Here is an 18,762-nt window from a genome sequence, read left to right on the forward strand (position 1 = left end):
TATGTTATCCTATGTCTTCCAAATAAAGTCCAGGTGGATTAAGGAGCTAACTATAATAATATCTCTAAAAAAAACAGAAGAAGATGGAGTTCCTGTCGTGGCTCAGTGGTTAACGAATCTGACTAGGAACCATGAGGTTTCGGGTTCGATCCCTGGCCTTGCGCAGTGGGTTAAGGATCCGGCATTGTGTGAGCTGTGGTGTAGGTCGCAGACGTGGCTTGGATCCCGAATTGCTGTGGCTGTGGCATCAGCCAGTGGCTGTAGATCTGGGAACCTCCATATGCCGTGACTGCGACCCTGGAAAAGGCAAAAAGACAAAAAAAAAAAGAAGAAGAAAATAAGTAGTACTTTTAAAATATTGGGATGGGACAAACAAAATACACCAACCGGAAGCCTTAAAAAAAGATTGGTAAAACTGATTTGACATTAAGATGTAAAACTTTGGTAGCAACATGAATAGAGTAATATGACAAAGACTCGATAGGTATTATCAACGAAGGTTGAAGGGCTGATATCCATAATATATAAACACTCCCAGTTTCTACTAATCCATCAGTTTCTACTAATTTTAGGGCAAGATTTTAAATTTTCAGAAAATCAAGTTACCTGAAATAACTAAGAAAACGTTCCTTTTTAGCTTTTCATGCTACTGCCCATAATGTGGAGAATCAACCAGATGCACTTGTTCTTTAAGTTCTTTAAAGTTCTTTACGAAATCAGAATCCTGGAGAGTGTCTGGGTTCTGGCCCCTGAGCTGCCACTGCCACTTATGCGTGTCCCCATGTCCTCGCTGTGAGAGGGCAGCCTTGCACCAAATATTGTATAAGGTGCTTCAAGTTCTAAAATTCTATGATCAACGGTCAATTTGAATCACAAACTAGCCAGCCAACCAAGCAAATGAAACCACATTTCCTGTGGTCATATTCTCAGAGCCCAGAGGTCAGCTTATTGAACAGAAGTGCCACACACAAAACAACTATCAGTAAGAAATATCACTTTTCTGCCACGATCAAAATATATATATATTTTGTCTTTTTAGAGCCACACCTGCAGCATATGGATGTTGCCAGGCTGGTGGTCCAATCAGAGCTGTAGCCACCAGCCTACACCACAGCCACAGCAACTTGGGATCTGAGCCGCTTCTGTGACCTACACCACAGCTCAGGGCAACGCTGGATCCTGAACCCACTGAGCGAGGTCAGGAATCGAATTCGAGTCCTCAAGGATACTAGCCGGGTTTGTTAACTGCCTGAGCAGGACGGGAACTCCTAAAAACAAAATATTTTAAATAACGTTTTAAACTTAAATGTGTATACATAGCATATGGGCTTCCTATTCCCCTAAAATGGAAGATATTTCTGCAAAATTTCAAACTGTAATCACACATCTTCTCTGCTAATAGTGTTATACCAACAAAACCATAAAATTGTATGTTTGTAAAATACAATGCTTACACTGTATAATTATCTGTATTTATAACACTTTTTCCTTTTATTGCAATGATATGCATTTCAATAGAATTTCTAGCCCACTGTATTTGAAAGTGAGAGAAAACAAACTGATAGAGTGAAATTCTTGGCACTTTGTTCTTAGTCTGACATTTAGATAAGTTGCTCTCAAATAAATAAAAAGTCATAGGGTACTTGAATTTCTTTCTTTCTTTCTCTTTCTTTCCTTCCTTCCTTCCTTCCTTCCTTCTTTTTTTGTATTTCAGGGCCGCACCTGAAGCATATGGAGGGTCCCAGGCTAGGGGTCCAACTGGAGCTACAGCCGCTGGCCTACGCCAGAGCCACAGCAACGTGGGACCCGAGATGCCTCTGCGACCTACACCACTGCTCACAGCAACAAGGGATCCTCAATCCAGTGAGCGAGGTCAGGGATCGAACCTGAGTCCTTATGGATGCCAGTTGGGTTCGCTAACTGCTGAGCCACGACAGGAACTCCCTTTCTTTGGGGGGGGGGGGTACTTGAATTTCTTTAATCTAGGGAGACAACTCTCATGTAATATCTATTTAAAACAAGACCTTAGAGTTCCAGTTGTGGCTCAGCAGAAATGAAACTGACTAGTATCCACGAGTATGCAGGTTTGATCCTTGGCCTCGTTCAGTGGGTTAAGGATCATGTGTCGCCATGAGCTGTGGGGTAGGTCGCAGACTTGGCTTGGATCTGGCGATGCTGTGGCTGTGGTGTAGGTTAGCCGCTATAGCTCTGATCCAACCCCTAGCATGGGAACCTCCATATGCCTCAGGTGCAGCCCTAAAAAGACCAAAAAAAAAAAAAAAAGACCTTCTCAATGTTAACTAGACTTACTGTGATCATTTTAAAATATACACAGATATGAAATCATTAGGTTGTCCACTTGAAATTTAACATAATGTTATATATCAATTATACCTCAATACGACAAAACAAAAAACCAAGACCTACTCTTATAAAATCCCAGGTAGCCTGGAAAATGGCTCCTGAGCCTCTAGGTCAGTGTGAAAGGCCTCCTCTTCTTGTTGAGAACAGAGGAAGACCTGGGATGGGTAGGTTTCTGCTGACCTGGACTCATTTGCAGAGCACTTCCCAAGTCTCTTGCTTTTTTTTGTTGCTCTTAGGGATAACCTGAAGACTTTTTTTTTTGGATTTAATTTAAGGCCTTCATTGATTTCCTTATGGAAAAAGGGAAGAATGAAATGAGGACCTGGTCTAAAAGTCAGAGCCCTAGTTCCAGACTATTCAAATGCCTCCCTCAGGCAGAGCCCTCTTTTCTCCAGCCTCCATTCCTCAATTAGCAGTGCTTAAGGTAAAGGTCTTCAACAATAAAAGTCAAATAGCCCCTCTGGGAGGTAGGGAGGTACTCCATCAAAATCTGCATTTCTGAAAGGCTTCCCAGGAGACTGATTCAAATTCTTCCTTCTAGAGGCTGGCAGTAATTGTGGAAAGTGCTGGTGAAAATTGGGACTAGCTGGCTAGAAGTGGAATTTTGGGGTCTAAAATCTAAATACTGCCCACCGGCACTTTTCTATGCCACCACGGATATTTGTTCAAAGCAAAGGCCCTTCAAAATGTTAGTCTTGGTTAAATTCTAGAAAGATCTGTCATTATTTTAACCCAGTAGGAAAAAAAAAAAAAAAAGGAGATTGATTATGCAGTTGCAAGATGATTAAACTCGTCACTTGTTTCAATACTTCACCGACTGGACCTGTCAATACCTTAGGTAAGAAAAACATAGCAACTGGTGTATGAAACTACTGAGTCAATCCCGGTACAGGATTCCAAGATGACGAACTTCGAAGTGCAAACCATTGTAGTATATCGTGTTTCTATGGTAGTTTTATCGATTCCTTAAGAAGCTCTTGCTTGGACTATTTGAATCCTGGGCATAGGTCACTAAAAAGAGCGTAGCTGATTTAAATAGTTCCTAAATTCTGAAATCAACTCCACCTTAAGTCTACATAACAGCGGACAATTCACTAAGTCCATTCTCTTTTCCAAGCCAGCCGCCATGGCACGAGCCCCTTTGACTTGGAGCGAACAGACGGAAAACCAAGAAATACCTTAAAAAAATATACACGCCAAAGAACCGCAGTTAAGTTACTAGGGTAGGGGCTGTGTAAAGCGTTGATGACTCACTAAAGGAAGTTTGAAACTGGGGTCTTGGCATTCTGGGGACATAGAAGAAACAGAAGTTAGAGGGCTTGCGGAGGGTCGCGAGTGCACTTTTATCTTTGATTGGCGGAACCACTCAGACTTTTCTTTATGGCGTCACCGGCTACCTGCCTGTAGAAAAGCTCCGTCTCCGTGACGTCACGACTCACTGACCAATGAAAGGGCTCAGTCTGCGGGCCCCGAGGAGGGTTGTGGGCCCTTTTTTGTGAATGAAGCTCCACGGAACAGCCCTCCTGGGGTCCCTGGGAGCCGCGGCCCGCTGTGCTCGGGCGCCTCGGCAGCAGCGTCTGCAGCTGCGGTGGGCGCGCGCGGTTACCCCGGGCAGCCCCTGGCGCCGGCCGCAGCACCGTCGCCTCCGCCGCGCCAGCGGGCAGCGGGCACCTAGGGGCGGGCTGGGGGGCGCCCGCAGCAGCAGCAGCAGCAGGAGGCGCTATACCAAGGGCTGCGGCGCCGGTCCCGCGGCGGCCGCAGGAGGGAGCGGGGCAGGCGCGGTGGGCCCAGCCCCTCCTCCGGCTTCTGCGCGGCCACCCGCGCCGGCTCCGCCGTCGCCGCAGCGCCCCTCCGCGCCCGCCGCCCCGAGCGCCCGCGCGCGGGGCTGGCGGGGGCTTTGGCGGGCTAGCGGGCGCGCGGGGCCATGGTCGTGGTCCCCTGACGGGCCGCGGCCGCCTCCATGAAGCGGAAGAGCGAGCGGCGGCCGAGCTGGGCCGCCGCGCCCCCCTGCTCGCGGCGGTGTTCGTCGTCCTCGCAGGGAGTGAAGAAGAGCCGCAGCTCCACGTCGCAGGAACTGCACCACCTGGACCAACGGGACGACCTGTACCTGGACATCACCGGTGAGCCAGCGAGCGAGCGAGCGCATGGTGGGCCGCCTCGGACACGCGGCACCCGGCGCGGGGGTCCTAGCCCACCCACCCAGGCGGTATAGGCGCCTCCTGGGGCCCGACTGACACGCCTCCACCCCCACCCCATAAAAGCCCCAGCCGGCCACACCCCCTTCAGGAGCCGGGCTCTCTGGGAGCGCCCGCCTACCCCGAGTTTCCATCTGCGTTTGCTGCGATCTGTAACTTTATCCGTTTTGCACCCTCCTACCCCAGCCAAGATGGCCCGAGGGTCACCTTTCTAAATGGCTGGCGTCAGCTCGGCGCCTCCGGCTTTTCCTAAATCCAAGTTGATACCGCCTCCCAGGTTGGAAGGTCGGTTGGCCCTTAACAAGAGTCTGAACCTCCGAGTCACTCCCAAAGGATTCCCCGAGCGCGCTGAACTCGCCAGCACGGGAGCTGCCTTGTTTATTTGGCGTTTGCCAAGCCTCTGCTGCTCTGTGGGAAATGGAGTCCCTCCCGCCTGGGGCGGCGTTCCCCGGCCCGGCTGGGGAGCCTGATCCTTACCCTGCTCCTCAAGGCACTTGCCCCCTCCCCAGTGCGCGCACAAGCACTGCCCAGACCCTCCTGGGGAAAATTCCCTTGCCTTGCTTCTGGAAGGGATGTGTCACGTTGATGGCTTTTGAATCGGTCAGCGTGCCGAATACTCAGAGTTGTCACTTTTGAGAAATAGCAGGTAGAAAAGCAGCCGTTTGATAGATGCCTTATTATTAGTGCTGATTGTACAATTCCTGAAAATGTAATAAATCCAGTTTGGCAGCTGTGGGGTTTGCCAGGATTGACACTGAGGACTGTGAAGGCATTAAATATGAGGATGTATGTGGTAAGGCTTTGTAAACAGCACAGCTGTCTACAATTTTGAGGGATTTTGCAGTCTGTTTTCGTGTGGCGCTGAATGTGGAAACCTCGGTGTGTGGGATTTTTAGAAACTGTTTCCCGCCCTTAGCCTTTGCTAAAACCAGGTGAGCTGGAGCGGTCAGGACATTAATTTAGAAAGTGTTCAAACACAGAATTTTAGTAGAAATTATTTTCTAAGTGGATGGACAGTGGGACACAGAAGGTCCATTTTGCAGAAAGCTGAGAGTAGAGTGGAAGGTGCCTCGGCGTTGAGTGGATGGCCCTTGGGAACCGAGGAGGGAGGCAAGAAGGCCTTAAGTACGTGTCTCTGGGGGCATCTGCCCGGGTGTCCCGTAGCGCCTGGCGCCGTAGTAGCTGAAGCCGACTTGCTGAGGCTGAGACCAGGTCCCGCCACGTGTGTGCTCCCTGGGAGATGGCCCCACACAGTCGGGATGCTTTTGTTATTTATACCGTTTTGAAGGACCGTGTTTAATAGCATTCAGTCTTAGGGGTAGCAACACACTGCCTTGGTACAGAATTCTTAATTCCGAAGTTAAACAGGCATATTATACATAAGTTGTTCTCAGCCACTGGATATCTTTCCCCAGAGGCAACTTATGTTCCTAGTTTCTTGTGAATCTTCCCAGAAATAGACTGCATATACATTCAGTACATGTTGTATGCCCAAGTACTGTGGCATACAACATGTTTTGCATGTTGTTTTTTCTTTTTTCTGTTGTTGTTGTTGTCTTTTTGCCATTTCTTGGGCCGCTCCTGCGGCATATGGAGGTTCCCAGGCTAGGGGTCCAATCGGAGCTGTAGCCACCGGCCTACGCCAGAGCCACAGCAACATGGGATCCGAGCTGCGTCTGCAACCTACACCACAGCTCACCGCAACGCCGGATCCTTAACCCACTGAGCAAGGCCAGGGATCGAACCTGCAACCTCATGGTTCCTAGTCGGACTCACTAACCACTGAGCCACGACGGGAACTCCTGCATGTTGTGTTTTCTTCATGGTATTTTCTATTAGTATATGCAGAACTGCCTCATTTGGCTTTCTTTACTGCTTAGGCTAAAACAGATATGGTTTTATTTTATTTGTTTATTTTTTGCTTTTTAGGGTCACACCTGTGGCATCTGGAAGTTCCCAGGCTAGGAGTCGAATCCGAGCTGCAGGTGCTGGCCTACACCTCAGCCATAGCAGTGAAGGATCAGAGTCACATCTGTGACCTGCACCACAGCTTGAGGCAATGCCAGATCCACTGAGCAAACCCAGGGATTGAAGCTGCATCCTCATGGATGTTTCCGATGAGCCACAAGGGGTACTCCCTAGATATGGTTTTATTTATTTATTTCTTTTTATTTCTTTATTTTTCTAGATATGGTTTTAAAACATAAAACCATAAAATGGTATATATGGATTTAAATGTATATACATGTTTTATGACTTGTTTAGACAGTTGTCTCCCATCAAAAAGGAAGTTTCTGACAGTAAAGTCACTGGACTGATCTTCCTTCTCCTTCAAGGAGAAAAAAATGTAATGTGGCTGGCTTTCCTGAGGCAGTGATATGTGAGTTAACTTCAGAAAATATCACCAAGCAGAATAGTGAGGCAAGAGTTGGTGCATTATATAAAATCAAAATACAATATTTAGATTAGAAGCTCAGATAATAGGAGAGTCCAGCCTCACTGTAAGATCACTGCAGGGATGTAACTTCTCCATGTACCCCTTTGTCACTGTCTTGACTTCCTGGGAGAAATGATGCTAAATTGGAGTTCTCACTGTGGCCCAGCAGGTTGGGGATCTGGTGTTTTTGCTGAGGCCCTGAGGGCTCACTCCCCAGCTGGTGCAGTGGATTATGTAAGGATCCAGCGTTGCTCAGATTCTATGCATAGGGCTAGGGTGTGGCGGGTGTGGCTGGAAAAGAAAAAAAGAGATAAAAAAGAAGAAAAAAAATTATTTAAAAAATGATACTAAGCCAATTTGTTTTGGTGTGATATACATGACAAAGTAACTTTGGATGCAGGATGGAGATTATTTTATATTGGATTTGTAGGGAAGGCGTGAGGCCTCATCCTTAGCAAATGGCACCCTGGTCTGTGGTTCCCAACTCGTTTTCCCCTCAGGCATTGTTTTCTAAAAGCAGTGTGTGCACAATTTTAAAGTGAAACATTAACCAAAAGAGATACATAGATGTAGTTAATTTTCCTCCCTGGTAATATTTTCTTTCCCTTCCTAGTTTTCTGTTCCTGTTCAAGTGTGTACAAATTGTACCATGCCAGCAGGAACAGGCCTCTTTTTAATGGCTGCATGTTGTGGCCTTGTCTGGCTTCACGGTGATTTATCTAATGATAATAACTAAATGGTACTTTGGGGATTTTCCAGTCCCTGTTGCAAAAGGCTGTAGTAGCATCCATGTACGTCTGCATCTGCATGTGTGATTGTATCTGTAAACTTGAAGAGCTCAGGCCAAGGTGTACATAGGCTTATCCAGTTATGAGTGGACGCTTTGGACAATTATGAATAATGCTGCTATGAAGTTTTTTTTTTTTTTTTGGCTTTTTGGCTTTTCTAGGGCTGCACCTGCAGCATATGGAGGTTCCCAGGCTAGGGGTCTAGTTGGAGCTGTAGCCCCTGGCCTACGCCACAACCACTGAAACACGGGCTCCAAGCCTCATCTGCAACCTACACCACAGCTCATGGCAATGCCGGATCCTTAACCCACTGAACAAGGCCAGGGATCGAACCCGCAACTTCATGGTTCCTAGTTGGATTTGTTAACCACTGAGCCACAATGGGAACTCCTGCTATGAACATTTACGTACGTGTTTTTGCATGGACAGATGTTTTCAGTTCCCTTGGGTATACACCTAGGAGTGGAATTGCTGGGTTACATGGTAACTCCATGAACTGCCAGACTTTTTTCCAAGACAGCCGTGCCACCAGCATTCCCACTAGCAAAGTACCCATTATTCCACCATCCTCACTGACACTTGTTATAGATTGTGAAGATTCTTTCCCAGTGGGGTTGGTTTGTAAACATTAATGCACAGTATTACGTCTCCCCACCCTGCCCTTAAATACATTACTTTTTTTTTTTAAGTTTGGTCCCTTGACATTTTTATTACAATCTAAGTTCATCTGTAAGTTGAATTCTCATAGACTGGGGTATTTCATGTGTGTACATTTATTTTATTTATTTATTTGGCTGCTCCTGTGGCATCCGGAAGTTCCCAGGCTAGGGATTGAATTGGTGCCAGCCACAGCAGCCACTGGCACCGCAATAATGACAATGCTGGATCTTTAACCCACTGAGCCACCAGGGAACTCTAGTGTACATTTAACACAGGATGCTTCATTCATATTTTTGGTCCTTAGTCCTTTGTTGTGTGGTTGCTATTTAGTGTCTAGCCCACCATCCCGATATGGATATTCATTCTTCTTACTAGGAGCAGACTAACCCAGGTTTTATTCCTAAGCAGAAGATCCCATCAACCGCTCCTTGACCATTCATTCAGTTCTTGCCGTGTGCAATGACATGGATTTTTACCTGAGCTGTATTCCTGGTACGGTTCCTCTACACCATGTGAAAAAAGGTTATAAAATACGGCATAAACCTCATGCATTAATGCTAAAGAGATACTGAGCAAAGATAGATCTGAATGAGTTATCAGTCAGGAAACAGGGGCAGAAGGGAAGTGAGGAGTTTTTTTCAGTTGGATTTGGAGCTAGATAACAAGATGAGACAAATACCAAGGAAAAAAAAAAGTCGGAAACAGTGAAGTTTCTGATTTTCCTCTGAACCTCCTTGCAGCCAAAAGTATGAATCTTTTTGATCTCTCTCTAGTCCAGTCTCTTAAACAGGGCCCTCCATGAATGACATGTCACATTTTCCTTTCCTCTTTATTAATATGGAAAAAAAAAAGACTATAACATTAACTCTGTGTTTGATAATTTATAGGATTTTAGAAGTTGGTACAAAATGTCAGTGTATTTTACTTTTTAATTTTTAAACTTTGACTAGTAGAGGAAATTGGCAATAACTGCTGGCTTAGAAAAGATTCTTGGTAAAATGTCTTAAAAATAATTTTTTTCAGTGTCTGCCATTATATTCTGCCTTGTAAAGAGTGTCTAACAGTAAATAATTTTTTGGAGAAGCTCTAATTAAGGTCAGGATTGTTATTTAAAAGCATTGATTAATGGTGTATTGGATAGTTGTCAAATAAAATTAAACAGCTGCAGCACCGCTCCCCTCCCCTTTTTTTTAGGATTTTAAAAACTCAACAGTAAATATCATTAGACAGGGAAAATTTACTCATTATTTCAAGAAGTATTTATTGAATGCTTACCATGTAAAGTAGTCATGCATATTCATTGTTTGCAGTGATAGAAGTATATCTTGCTAAGAAAAGGAATGCTATTAACATGGGACACTGATACAAGGAGGAAATAAATTCATTTTTCTTCAAGAGTGACCTGTAGTAGATTATTGTTTCAATAACTGAAACTCAAGAAAGTATATCGTGTTCATTTTTCTTCTGGCTTATGAGATATTTCTATACGTACTCTTTGTGCATAATGTGAATTTATTTTCTTGATTTATGTGCTTGAGTCTTCAGTATCTTTACTTCTGATGGTATCATGTTAGTTATTTGCTTTAAGTCTAATTCCTTAGGCACGAATAAACAGGCAAAAACTTCAATGTTGCTGCCACATAAAGAGTGTTTGGGCAGAAAGATGAAGAGGAGGTGGCATAATAACGGAGTTACAGAGATGGTGCTAATGCCAGGAGTTGACAGTCCGCACACACTAACTGAAATCTTGGCGTCGGGGTGAACTAGAATGAAAACAAGAGGTGGATTTTTAAGCTGGAAGAAAGGCACTGGTGCATACCAGTGGCATTTGTCGGAAATTTCTGAGATGGTCTCTGGGGATTTCTGAATTGATAGGATTGGTGTTTTTTGAAAGAATTTCAAGAGATCCTCTAGAAATAGCACAGCCTTCATTTTTTTTCCTCTGAAGAAGTCAAGACCAGAGATAGGTAATTTGGCCAAGTTGATACAGTTTCTTTTTGGGAAAGTCATGATTACCTCCCTGCCTTATATATATTCTTGCTGACAGATAAAGCATAGCTATACATAGATGAGTTACTGAACATCTACTAGTTAGTCCTGAGCTACTTTGGTTAGAAGATGCTGTAATAGTAGATGCTCCATAAGTGGTTATCTATAAAGTTGAATTTAGAGGGATGAATACTTACCTAGTGAATTTAGAAAAATGAGCGAACTAAGTACAATTCAGGTCCTTCAGAGCGCATGCTGTTTTCCAGGTTGGCCACTGTCACAGCCCTGATTTTCCAGATATTTCATTCCTTCAAGAAATGTGTAATCAGTACCTTCACTGCCAGGGTCTCCCCTGCCCGCTTCCAGCGCTAAAAAAGAGGTCACTGCTGCAGATCGTCCGTCTGGAGTTTATGCTTTCTGTGTTATTTGAGAAAATAAAACTTGGAGGGTATGAAGGAGAAGTATCCTATAGAGGAACCATATCGTGGTTGAAATCTCTGAGGAAGAAAAACTCTGATCGGAGAGTGTTGCAAAAAGACCTAATTCTAGTAGTCGAGCAAAGCTAGTGTCTCCCCACGTGGGGATTGAACGCAGCCAGTTTATTAATTACCGTGTGCAGCCTGGATTTTCTCATCTGTGTAAAAACAGAAAGTCCTCAGAGTTACCGGGAGATTGAAACGCAGGGGATGCCTGTTAAGTGCCTGGCTTGGGGCCCCGGTGACAACCAGGGGTTACACCGAGAGGGTCACCACGGTTGGAAGGGTTTCAGGCTCACAGGCAAACATCTCCCCCATACGTGTTCTTGCACAAAAGGTTCAGTGAATCAGCACAGTGAAAACGCAGTGTGTTCCCGCCCCGCTTCTGAGCACGGTCTTCAGGGAGAATCGCTCCGCATGAGGCTGCTCAGTGTTTGGCAGCGGCGCGGAGGAGGCTTGGCGCCGCGTTGATCGTCTTTTCTGCCTGGAGAAGAATGTTTCGGTTTCTCCCTAACGATTTCTTGTAAGAGGAGTAATACACCAGAGCTCATCCTTCATTTTTGAGGCTATTGTTCACGTATTTTTCTTGTACTGAAGCGTGTGTATGTTGCCTACTATTAAATTGCAGCTAAGCTTATTGCTGGGGGCAGGGAGGTCTTCATAAAAATGCAAAGGCCTCGGTGGCAGAGCCTAAGAGAGAAGGTTATAGAAAAAAATAAATTACTTATTGATAAATGATAAAATGTTCAGAGTGGATAACTTGAAGCATGACTGTGTCCCAGTACGTCTATTTAAAAGATTTCACAGATCAGAGCTTTGATACTGTGGTGCATGTTATTGGCAGGTAGAGCTTTTATTTAAGTTTGCTTTGGGTACAACCAATTTCCTTTCAAAAGGCCTTTCTAATGCTTAATGTGTAGCACAGAGACCCAGTTTATTTGGAAGTGGTGGGAGTCAGGCATAAATAAGAAATTATATATATGTATTATATATATTATATATAATATGTGTGTGTGTATATTATATTCCCCCCACCCCAGACAGTGGCATGTGGAGATTCTAGGGCCAGGGATTAAACCTAAGCCACAGCAGTGACCATGAAGAGTCCTTAACCTGCTGAGCCACCAGGGAACTCGAGAAAAGATTTTGAAATTATTTTTTTATTACCCTGGGCAAAAATAATTTTAGTAGCCAGTTTTTTTGTTTTTCTTCTTATCCTGGCTACAGAATATTTTTTTTTAAATCTTTGTGAGTCCTTTAAGGACCTTCATGTTAAAATTACTTTTATAATTATCTTTTTTTTTTGTCTTTTTAGGGCCACCCCCGTAGCATGTGGAGGTCCCCAGACTAGGGGTCAGATTGGAGCTGTAGCTGCTGACCTACGCCAGCCACAGCAACGCACGATCTGAGCCCTGTCTGTGACCTGCACAGCAGCTCACAGCAACGCCAGATCTTTAACCCACTGAGCGAGGCCAGGGATCGAACCCGCAACCTCAAGGATGCTAGTCAGATTTGTTTCTGCTGAGTCACTAGACGGGAACTCCTGTAATTATCTTTAAATGGAGATGAAAAGCCTGGATAGACTGGTTCATCTGAATATTTCAAAGCCTGTCCTCACTTAGGCCCCTTTATGAGTGAGGTAAGTAGGTGCAAGCGTGTTATGGGTCAAAAGTGGACAGATTGTGTTAGGTTCAGAGGAAGTGGTGCAGCAGGACCCACCAGTCTTCAGCTACTGTTTCTTTATATTTTTTGGTTTTTAGCTTCCAAGATGAGTTAATTTCTAGAAGTGCTGACTATGATATTAGGCAGGGATTACCTTAGAAAACAATTTCCAAAAATAAAATTGATTCTCACTTCCTAAATACAAGGTTATTTAACTGGAATGTGTACGTCTCATCTGGATTCTCTAATTTACTTGAAAGTTTTAAGCCATTCTCTTTCTCTCTTTTTTTCTATAGCTTTTCATGGATACTGCTCCAACCAAGGTATTCAGATCATTGACTCTACTTTGCAGTTCTTTGATGATTTTAAAACTGTAGATTTAATCTGTTAGTTGTGCTTCTTGGTTCCGTCCCTTCCTGTTTGCTTGTCTTAATTTTAGCCTAGGTAGCAGTTTTAGTTTTCTATAACTATAGAGTATCTTTAGTATGTTTACGACTTAAGTTGAAATCTGTCTTTATATGAAAAGTTTTGTTGGTTTCTGTGTATAGGTAATGCTGGAAGCCGTTTCTGTGATAGTTTATCGGGTTCATTATGAATGCTCTGTTTTGGATGATGGATGTTTTTGGTAATATTAAACTTTTTCTGTCTTAATTATATCTCAATTGTGTAGGTTCTTGATGAAAGGATAGATAAGTTGTTCTAACAGCTGTTCTTCATTTCCCCCCCCCTCCCTTCTCCAGGTTAGTTAGTTATTTCTAGGTATTTCTTTGCTTTAGGAATAGGCATGTATCTTACTGTGTTTGATAAGAGGGAAAGAAATCTCATGGAATACCAACTTGAACTTTGGAAACAGGAAAGTTCTTTTATATCTTTTTTTTCCCCCCTCTTTTTTGGCCTCCCCATGGCATATGGAGTTCTCCAGGCTAGGAATCTGAGCTGTGGCAATGCTGGATGCTTGTGCCAGGCTGCGGGAATTGAACTTGCATCCTAGTGCTGTGGCGATACATGCTATTTTTTTAAAAAATTTAAATATTCTGATCCCTTTTGATTTTCAAGTTCCTCAAATAAGGCCATTTACCAAAAGAACAAATCTGAATGGCTCCATGTATTTATTACCTTAAATTCAAAAAAATTTTTTTGGCCGCATCTGAGGCCAGAAGTTCCCAGGCTAGGGATTGAACCTGTGTTGTAGCTGCGGGCTGTGCCACAGCTGCAGCAACACCGGATCCCTAACCGGCTACACCTTAAGGGAACTTCCTTAATTCAAACATTTGGACTTTATTCTCATCATCTTTTATTCAGCTCCTTTAATTCTTAGTATCATTTATATTCTAGAGGAGCAGTTCTCTTAAGAGTTCTTTATTTACCAGTCAGCTCAAAGATTTGGTTCCATTGTCTTTGAGTCTGAAAATCTGAGTAAGCTTGGCTGGGTAAATTCATCCTAATTGCATAATATCCCATATTGATTTCATTTCTCAGGTAGTTCACTTTTGTACCATTAAAATTTAGTCGACTGTACTTTTCACAAGAGAAAAACATCTTGTTCCTGATGTCGATTATATTTGTTGGTCCTTCAAGTTCTAATTTGAAAGTAAAATTACTTTCTTGGCACTATTATGCAATTTATGACATTGATCTTTTTAATACCCGATCCATAATGCTATAATATCATTACAGATTCTGAATTTTGCAAAGTCCTCTATTTTATTTTATTTTAGAACCATCTCAGCTGAATCATTGTCTGCATTTTGCTCATTTGTATTTGTATGACTAGTGCTATGGAATTTATTTAACAAATATTTATTGAGCAGCTACTTTGAACAAGACAGTGGGCTCAGTATTATTGAGGAAAGGAGGTAGGCCTATAAAGATTTGATGACAACATGCTCATTATTCCTGAAAGATCGAAAAGGAATACACTCTCTCTCTCTCTGTTTTTTTTTTGTCTTTTCCAGGGCCACACCCGAGGCATATGGAGGTTCCCGGGCTAGGGGTCAAATCCAAGCTGTAGCCACCAGCCTACGCCAGAGCCGCAGCAACGCCAGATCCGAGCCATGTATGTGACCTACACCACAGCTCTCAGCAACACGGGATCCTTAACCCACTGAGTGAGGTCAGGGATCGAACCTGCAACCTCATCGTTCCTAGTCGGATTTGTTAACCACTGAGCCACGGCGGGAACTCCTGGAATACACTCTTAAGGCATCATCTCAGTGAATACAGGCAATGAAGACATCAATCATTACATAGTTTTGCTCTTTTAATTTAAACAGTGTTAGTTTGAGAGAATTTTGTGATGGGAATGTTTCTTGCTAATTCCTACACAAAATGAATGATTTTTTCCAACATACAGTGGAAATGATCTGTCTTCTGGTGTCTTTCTTGTGTGTGTGTGTGTTTTCACCTTTAAAAGAAATGAGAAAAACCTTCATTTTGGTATATAAAACTAATCATATATGTATGTAACATGAATATATGCATATAGTTAATAATATACAGAAAGCTGTATCTCTCCTAAAGCAGAGCCAAAATGAAAGGTCTAAATTCCAATTAATTCTGTATCTAATATGAATTTCAGTGTATCCCACAGGACAAAGTTTAAAAGGAGGTGCCTGGTTTTGTTTCTAAGAATACCTTATTCATTGGTCAGAGGTAATTACAGAGCACCTTTTGAGTATTGCCTCCTAAATGGGAGGCACTAAAGATGAAGATGGCTCAATATTTTAAGAACTAGATTTGGTGTGTGTAACTTTTGAACTGAAAAGCATTCTGATTTTCACATTCTTTTATAGGTGCTGAGGACGAATTGCTTTGACACGAATGTATAACAGAATTAACATTATGGTTTTACGTTTTTGGGAGCTGTTCTCAATGTGCCCTTGGAATTTTTTATTGTGCTACTGTCATTAGCTTTTTGGAAGTACCTGATGCATGAAACAGGCATCTTAATGTGCCTTTATTTCCTTTTTGACCGTAAACTGTCAAAAAAAAAAGCTTAGAATTTAGCTAGCAAACACAACTTAGGTTGGGATTTTAACTCTACTCTTAATATATTTTAATTTTAGATTATTATGACTAAAAGGGCTTGAAGTAAAAAATCCACTCAGAATGTGTTTGCATGCATTTTACTTTTTTCTTTTCATTTAAAAAAAACTGTTATTGTAGTTGATTTACAATGTTCTGTCAATTTCTGCTGCACAACAAAGTGACCCAGTTACACACACACACACACACACACACACACACACACACACACACACACACACACACACATTCTTTTTCTCATAACATCTTGCATCATATTCTACAAGTGATTGGGTATAGTTCCCTGTGCTCTCCAGCAGGACCTCATTGCTTCTCCACTCCAAATGCAATACTCTTGAGTAATGACCGTGAAAACAAAAATAAATGAATGGGACCTAATTAAACTTAAAAGTTTCTGCACAGCAAAGGAAACCCTAAACAAAACGAAAAGACAACCCACAGAATGGGAGAAATCTTTGCAAATGAATCTGCTGACAAGCGATTAACCTTCAAAATTTATAAACACCTGCTGCAGCTCAATACCAAGAAACACTCCAAATGCAATAGTTTACATCTATGAACCCCAGACTCCCAGTCCATCCCACTCCCTCCCCTGGTTTGAGTGCATTGTAATCTCATCCTTGCAATGGGAGCGGCAAGAGCTGTGATAGAGATTTAGTATTTGACCCCAAAACTCTGGGAAGACACACTGCTAGCACACAGAATTGGCTGACAGCTGTATCTGTGTCTGTATCGGTATAGGATAGAGGAACTTATCTGTGAATGTCATGAACACTCAAAGATCGATGTCTCTGAATGAATGGGATCCTAGCCTGGGAACTTTCATATGCTGAAGGTGTGGCCCTAAAAAGACCAAAAAGGGGGGGGGGCAGTTAACTTGAATTAAATAAACAATTTTGCTCCAAAATGAAAAAAAAAAAATGAAATCTCTCTTATTCAGGAGGGCAGGGAAAGGAAGATAAACCTTAAAACATCCTTTATTTAGTAAGACTTAGTTATATTATTTTGAACAAATATATTTTTAGAGGGTAAATTTGTGGATTCAGAAGACAACTATTTCTAGGCACGGTGCTAAAGGAATTTTTTTTTTTCTTTTGGGAATTTCCAAAGCAAAAATATTGGATATTTTGGAGACTAAGCCATAAACTTGGATTAAAAAAAAAATCAAAGCTTTGGATTAGGGACTCTATTTTAAAATGATTTCAGAAAGCAAATATTCTGGGGTTCCCATCATGGCTCAGTGGTTAATGAATCTGACAGGGAACCATGAGGTTGTGGGTTTGATCCCCGGCCTCGCTCGGTGGGTTAAGGATCCGGCATTGCCGTGAGTTGTGGTGTAGGTTGCAGACACAGCTTGGATCCCGTGTTGCTGTGGCTGTGGTATAGGCTGGTGGTTACAGCTATGATTAGACCCCCTAGTCTGGGTACCTCCATGTGCTGCAGGTGCGGTTCTAGAAAGACCAAAAAAAAAAATTCTAATAGGGAGGTTTATGAGTAGGATTACTAAATTTTGTTGTTTTATGCCTCAAAAGCAATTTTATTTTGGCTACACCTGTGACGTGCAAATCCCCAGGTCAGGGATGGAACCCTCACCACAGCAGTGCCAAAGCTGGATCCTTAACCTGCTAAGGGACCAGGGAAATCCTTTTTTATTTTCTTGGAATTTTTTAATAATGCTAATTTTTTGTGTTTTACACACCCCATTTAGCATAACCCTATGCAGTGATCCTTTATTATTATTATATTGTCTTCATAACATTTTATTGAGAATAAAGGGGCATAGGAGTTCCTATTGTGGCTCACTGGTAATGGACCCAACTAGGATCCATGAGAACGCTGGTTCTATCCCTGCCCTTGCTTAGTGGGTTAAGGATCTGGTGATGCCATGAGCTGTGGTGTAGGTCACAGACGTGGCTCAGATCGAGTGTTGCTGTGGTAGTGGTGTAGGCTGGCAGCTGCAACTCCGATTCGATCCCTAGCCTGGGAACTTCCGTATGCCGTGGATATGACCCTAAAAAGAAAAGAAAAGAAAAAAAAGAATAAATAGGCACATATAAAACTGCAGTCATGTCTTGTTTTGGGTTCTTTAGGAGGTGATCCCAGGCAGATCTCAGAGGGGGGTGGGTTAAGTGACAGGGTCAGGGTCGGGGAGGGCAGGCAGCTCATTCCTAAACGAGCAGGTTACTACGGTGGCAGCTGTCCTTTGATCCCACAGGAGAAATCTGGGAACCAGCTGTAGAGCAAGTGAGGGTGGAGGGGCTGGAATATTTGTTCATGACTAACTCAGAGAGTGAGTGGTAATTTTTGAAGCCTTGACTTGGGAAACATTAGAAATAATTTTTCATCATTTTCCATAGGACTCTGCAGGCCAGAAAAAGTCCTGAAAGAAACATTGGTATAATGGGAATATGTGCTGAGAAGGGGAGGGGTTGGGGAGCAGGGACTCCTGCAGTCGCTTCTAGTCTGATTCAATTTTTTCTTTGTGCTCTTAGTGCTATCAGGGTATTCTTCTTAGCTAGTTAGCACTCTGCCGTTATCCCAAGTGTGTTGAGTGTGTGTCCCTCTACTGCGTCCTGGTGGGGCAATTTTGATAACAAATGTTGAGAAAAGGTCCAGGGGACTGGATGGGTTGGTGGTTGGTCAGACGGGAGAGTACTAAGCTGCAGGTTTAAGATGGGAACTTAATGAGGCCTTTGTAAGGAATTGTTTAAGGAAGTGAGGTAAAGATTAGTGTGCAATTGAGGACTGTTGGAAGTTCCTTTATTTTTAGGAAAGGTTTTAGAAAGATCACAGTAGCTTGGAGGTTTAACTCACAAATGTGTGATTAGCATTTAGAAGAATTCTGGCCGGAGACAATGTTGACTTCAGTGAATGTGAAGCAACAGGAAGAAGCTGAGCCATTGCCAGTGTAGAATGCCAGGGATGATCGCTTGAAGCGCTTTGCCCATTCCATGAAAATGCCATTTCCAGGAACTCCTGGTCCCCAGCTGAACAGGAGTTTGTGCCTATGTGTGAAGTCGGCCACCTTAAGTCATTTATTTCTAATAATGCCAGATAACAAGTGTTAGGTACTCTTGTGAACCGTTAAAGATAAGCAAATCTATTGATTTAATTGCTCAAGAGTTTCTAATCAAGGTATCCCATAC

General features: G+C 43.1%; 1 protein-coding gene across 7 annotated transcripts in view; it reads left to right on the top strand.

The window, feature by feature from the left end:
• Window positions 1-3,859: 3,859 nt before the first annotated feature.
• Window positions 3,860-18,762, top strand: part of CDC14B (cell division cycle 14B) — a 121,007-nt gene continuing 106,104 nt past the window's right edge. For 2 of the 7 annotated variants that reach the window (XM_047754727.1, XM_047754729.1), the window contains exon 1: window positions 4,198-4,484. In XM_047754727.1, coding sequence (XP_047610683.1) covers window positions 4,325-4,484 — 160 coding nt within the window. In that variant the 5' untranslated portion in view covers window positions 4,198-4,324. Of the gene's footprint in view, window positions 4,485-18,762 lie in introns of all 7 variants that reach the window. The other 5 variants (XM_047754730.1, XM_047754728.1, XM_047754738.1 and 2 more) reach the window with 5 other exon arrangements.

The sequence above is a fragment of the Phacochoerus africanus genome, chromosome 12 (genome assembly GCF_016906955.1).
Source record: "Phacochoerus africanus isolate WHEZ1 chromosome 12, ROS_Pafr_v1, whole genome shotgun sequence".
Lineage (NCBI taxonomy): Eukaryota > Metazoa > Chordata > Mammalia > Artiodactyla > Suidae > Phacochoerus > Phacochoerus africanus.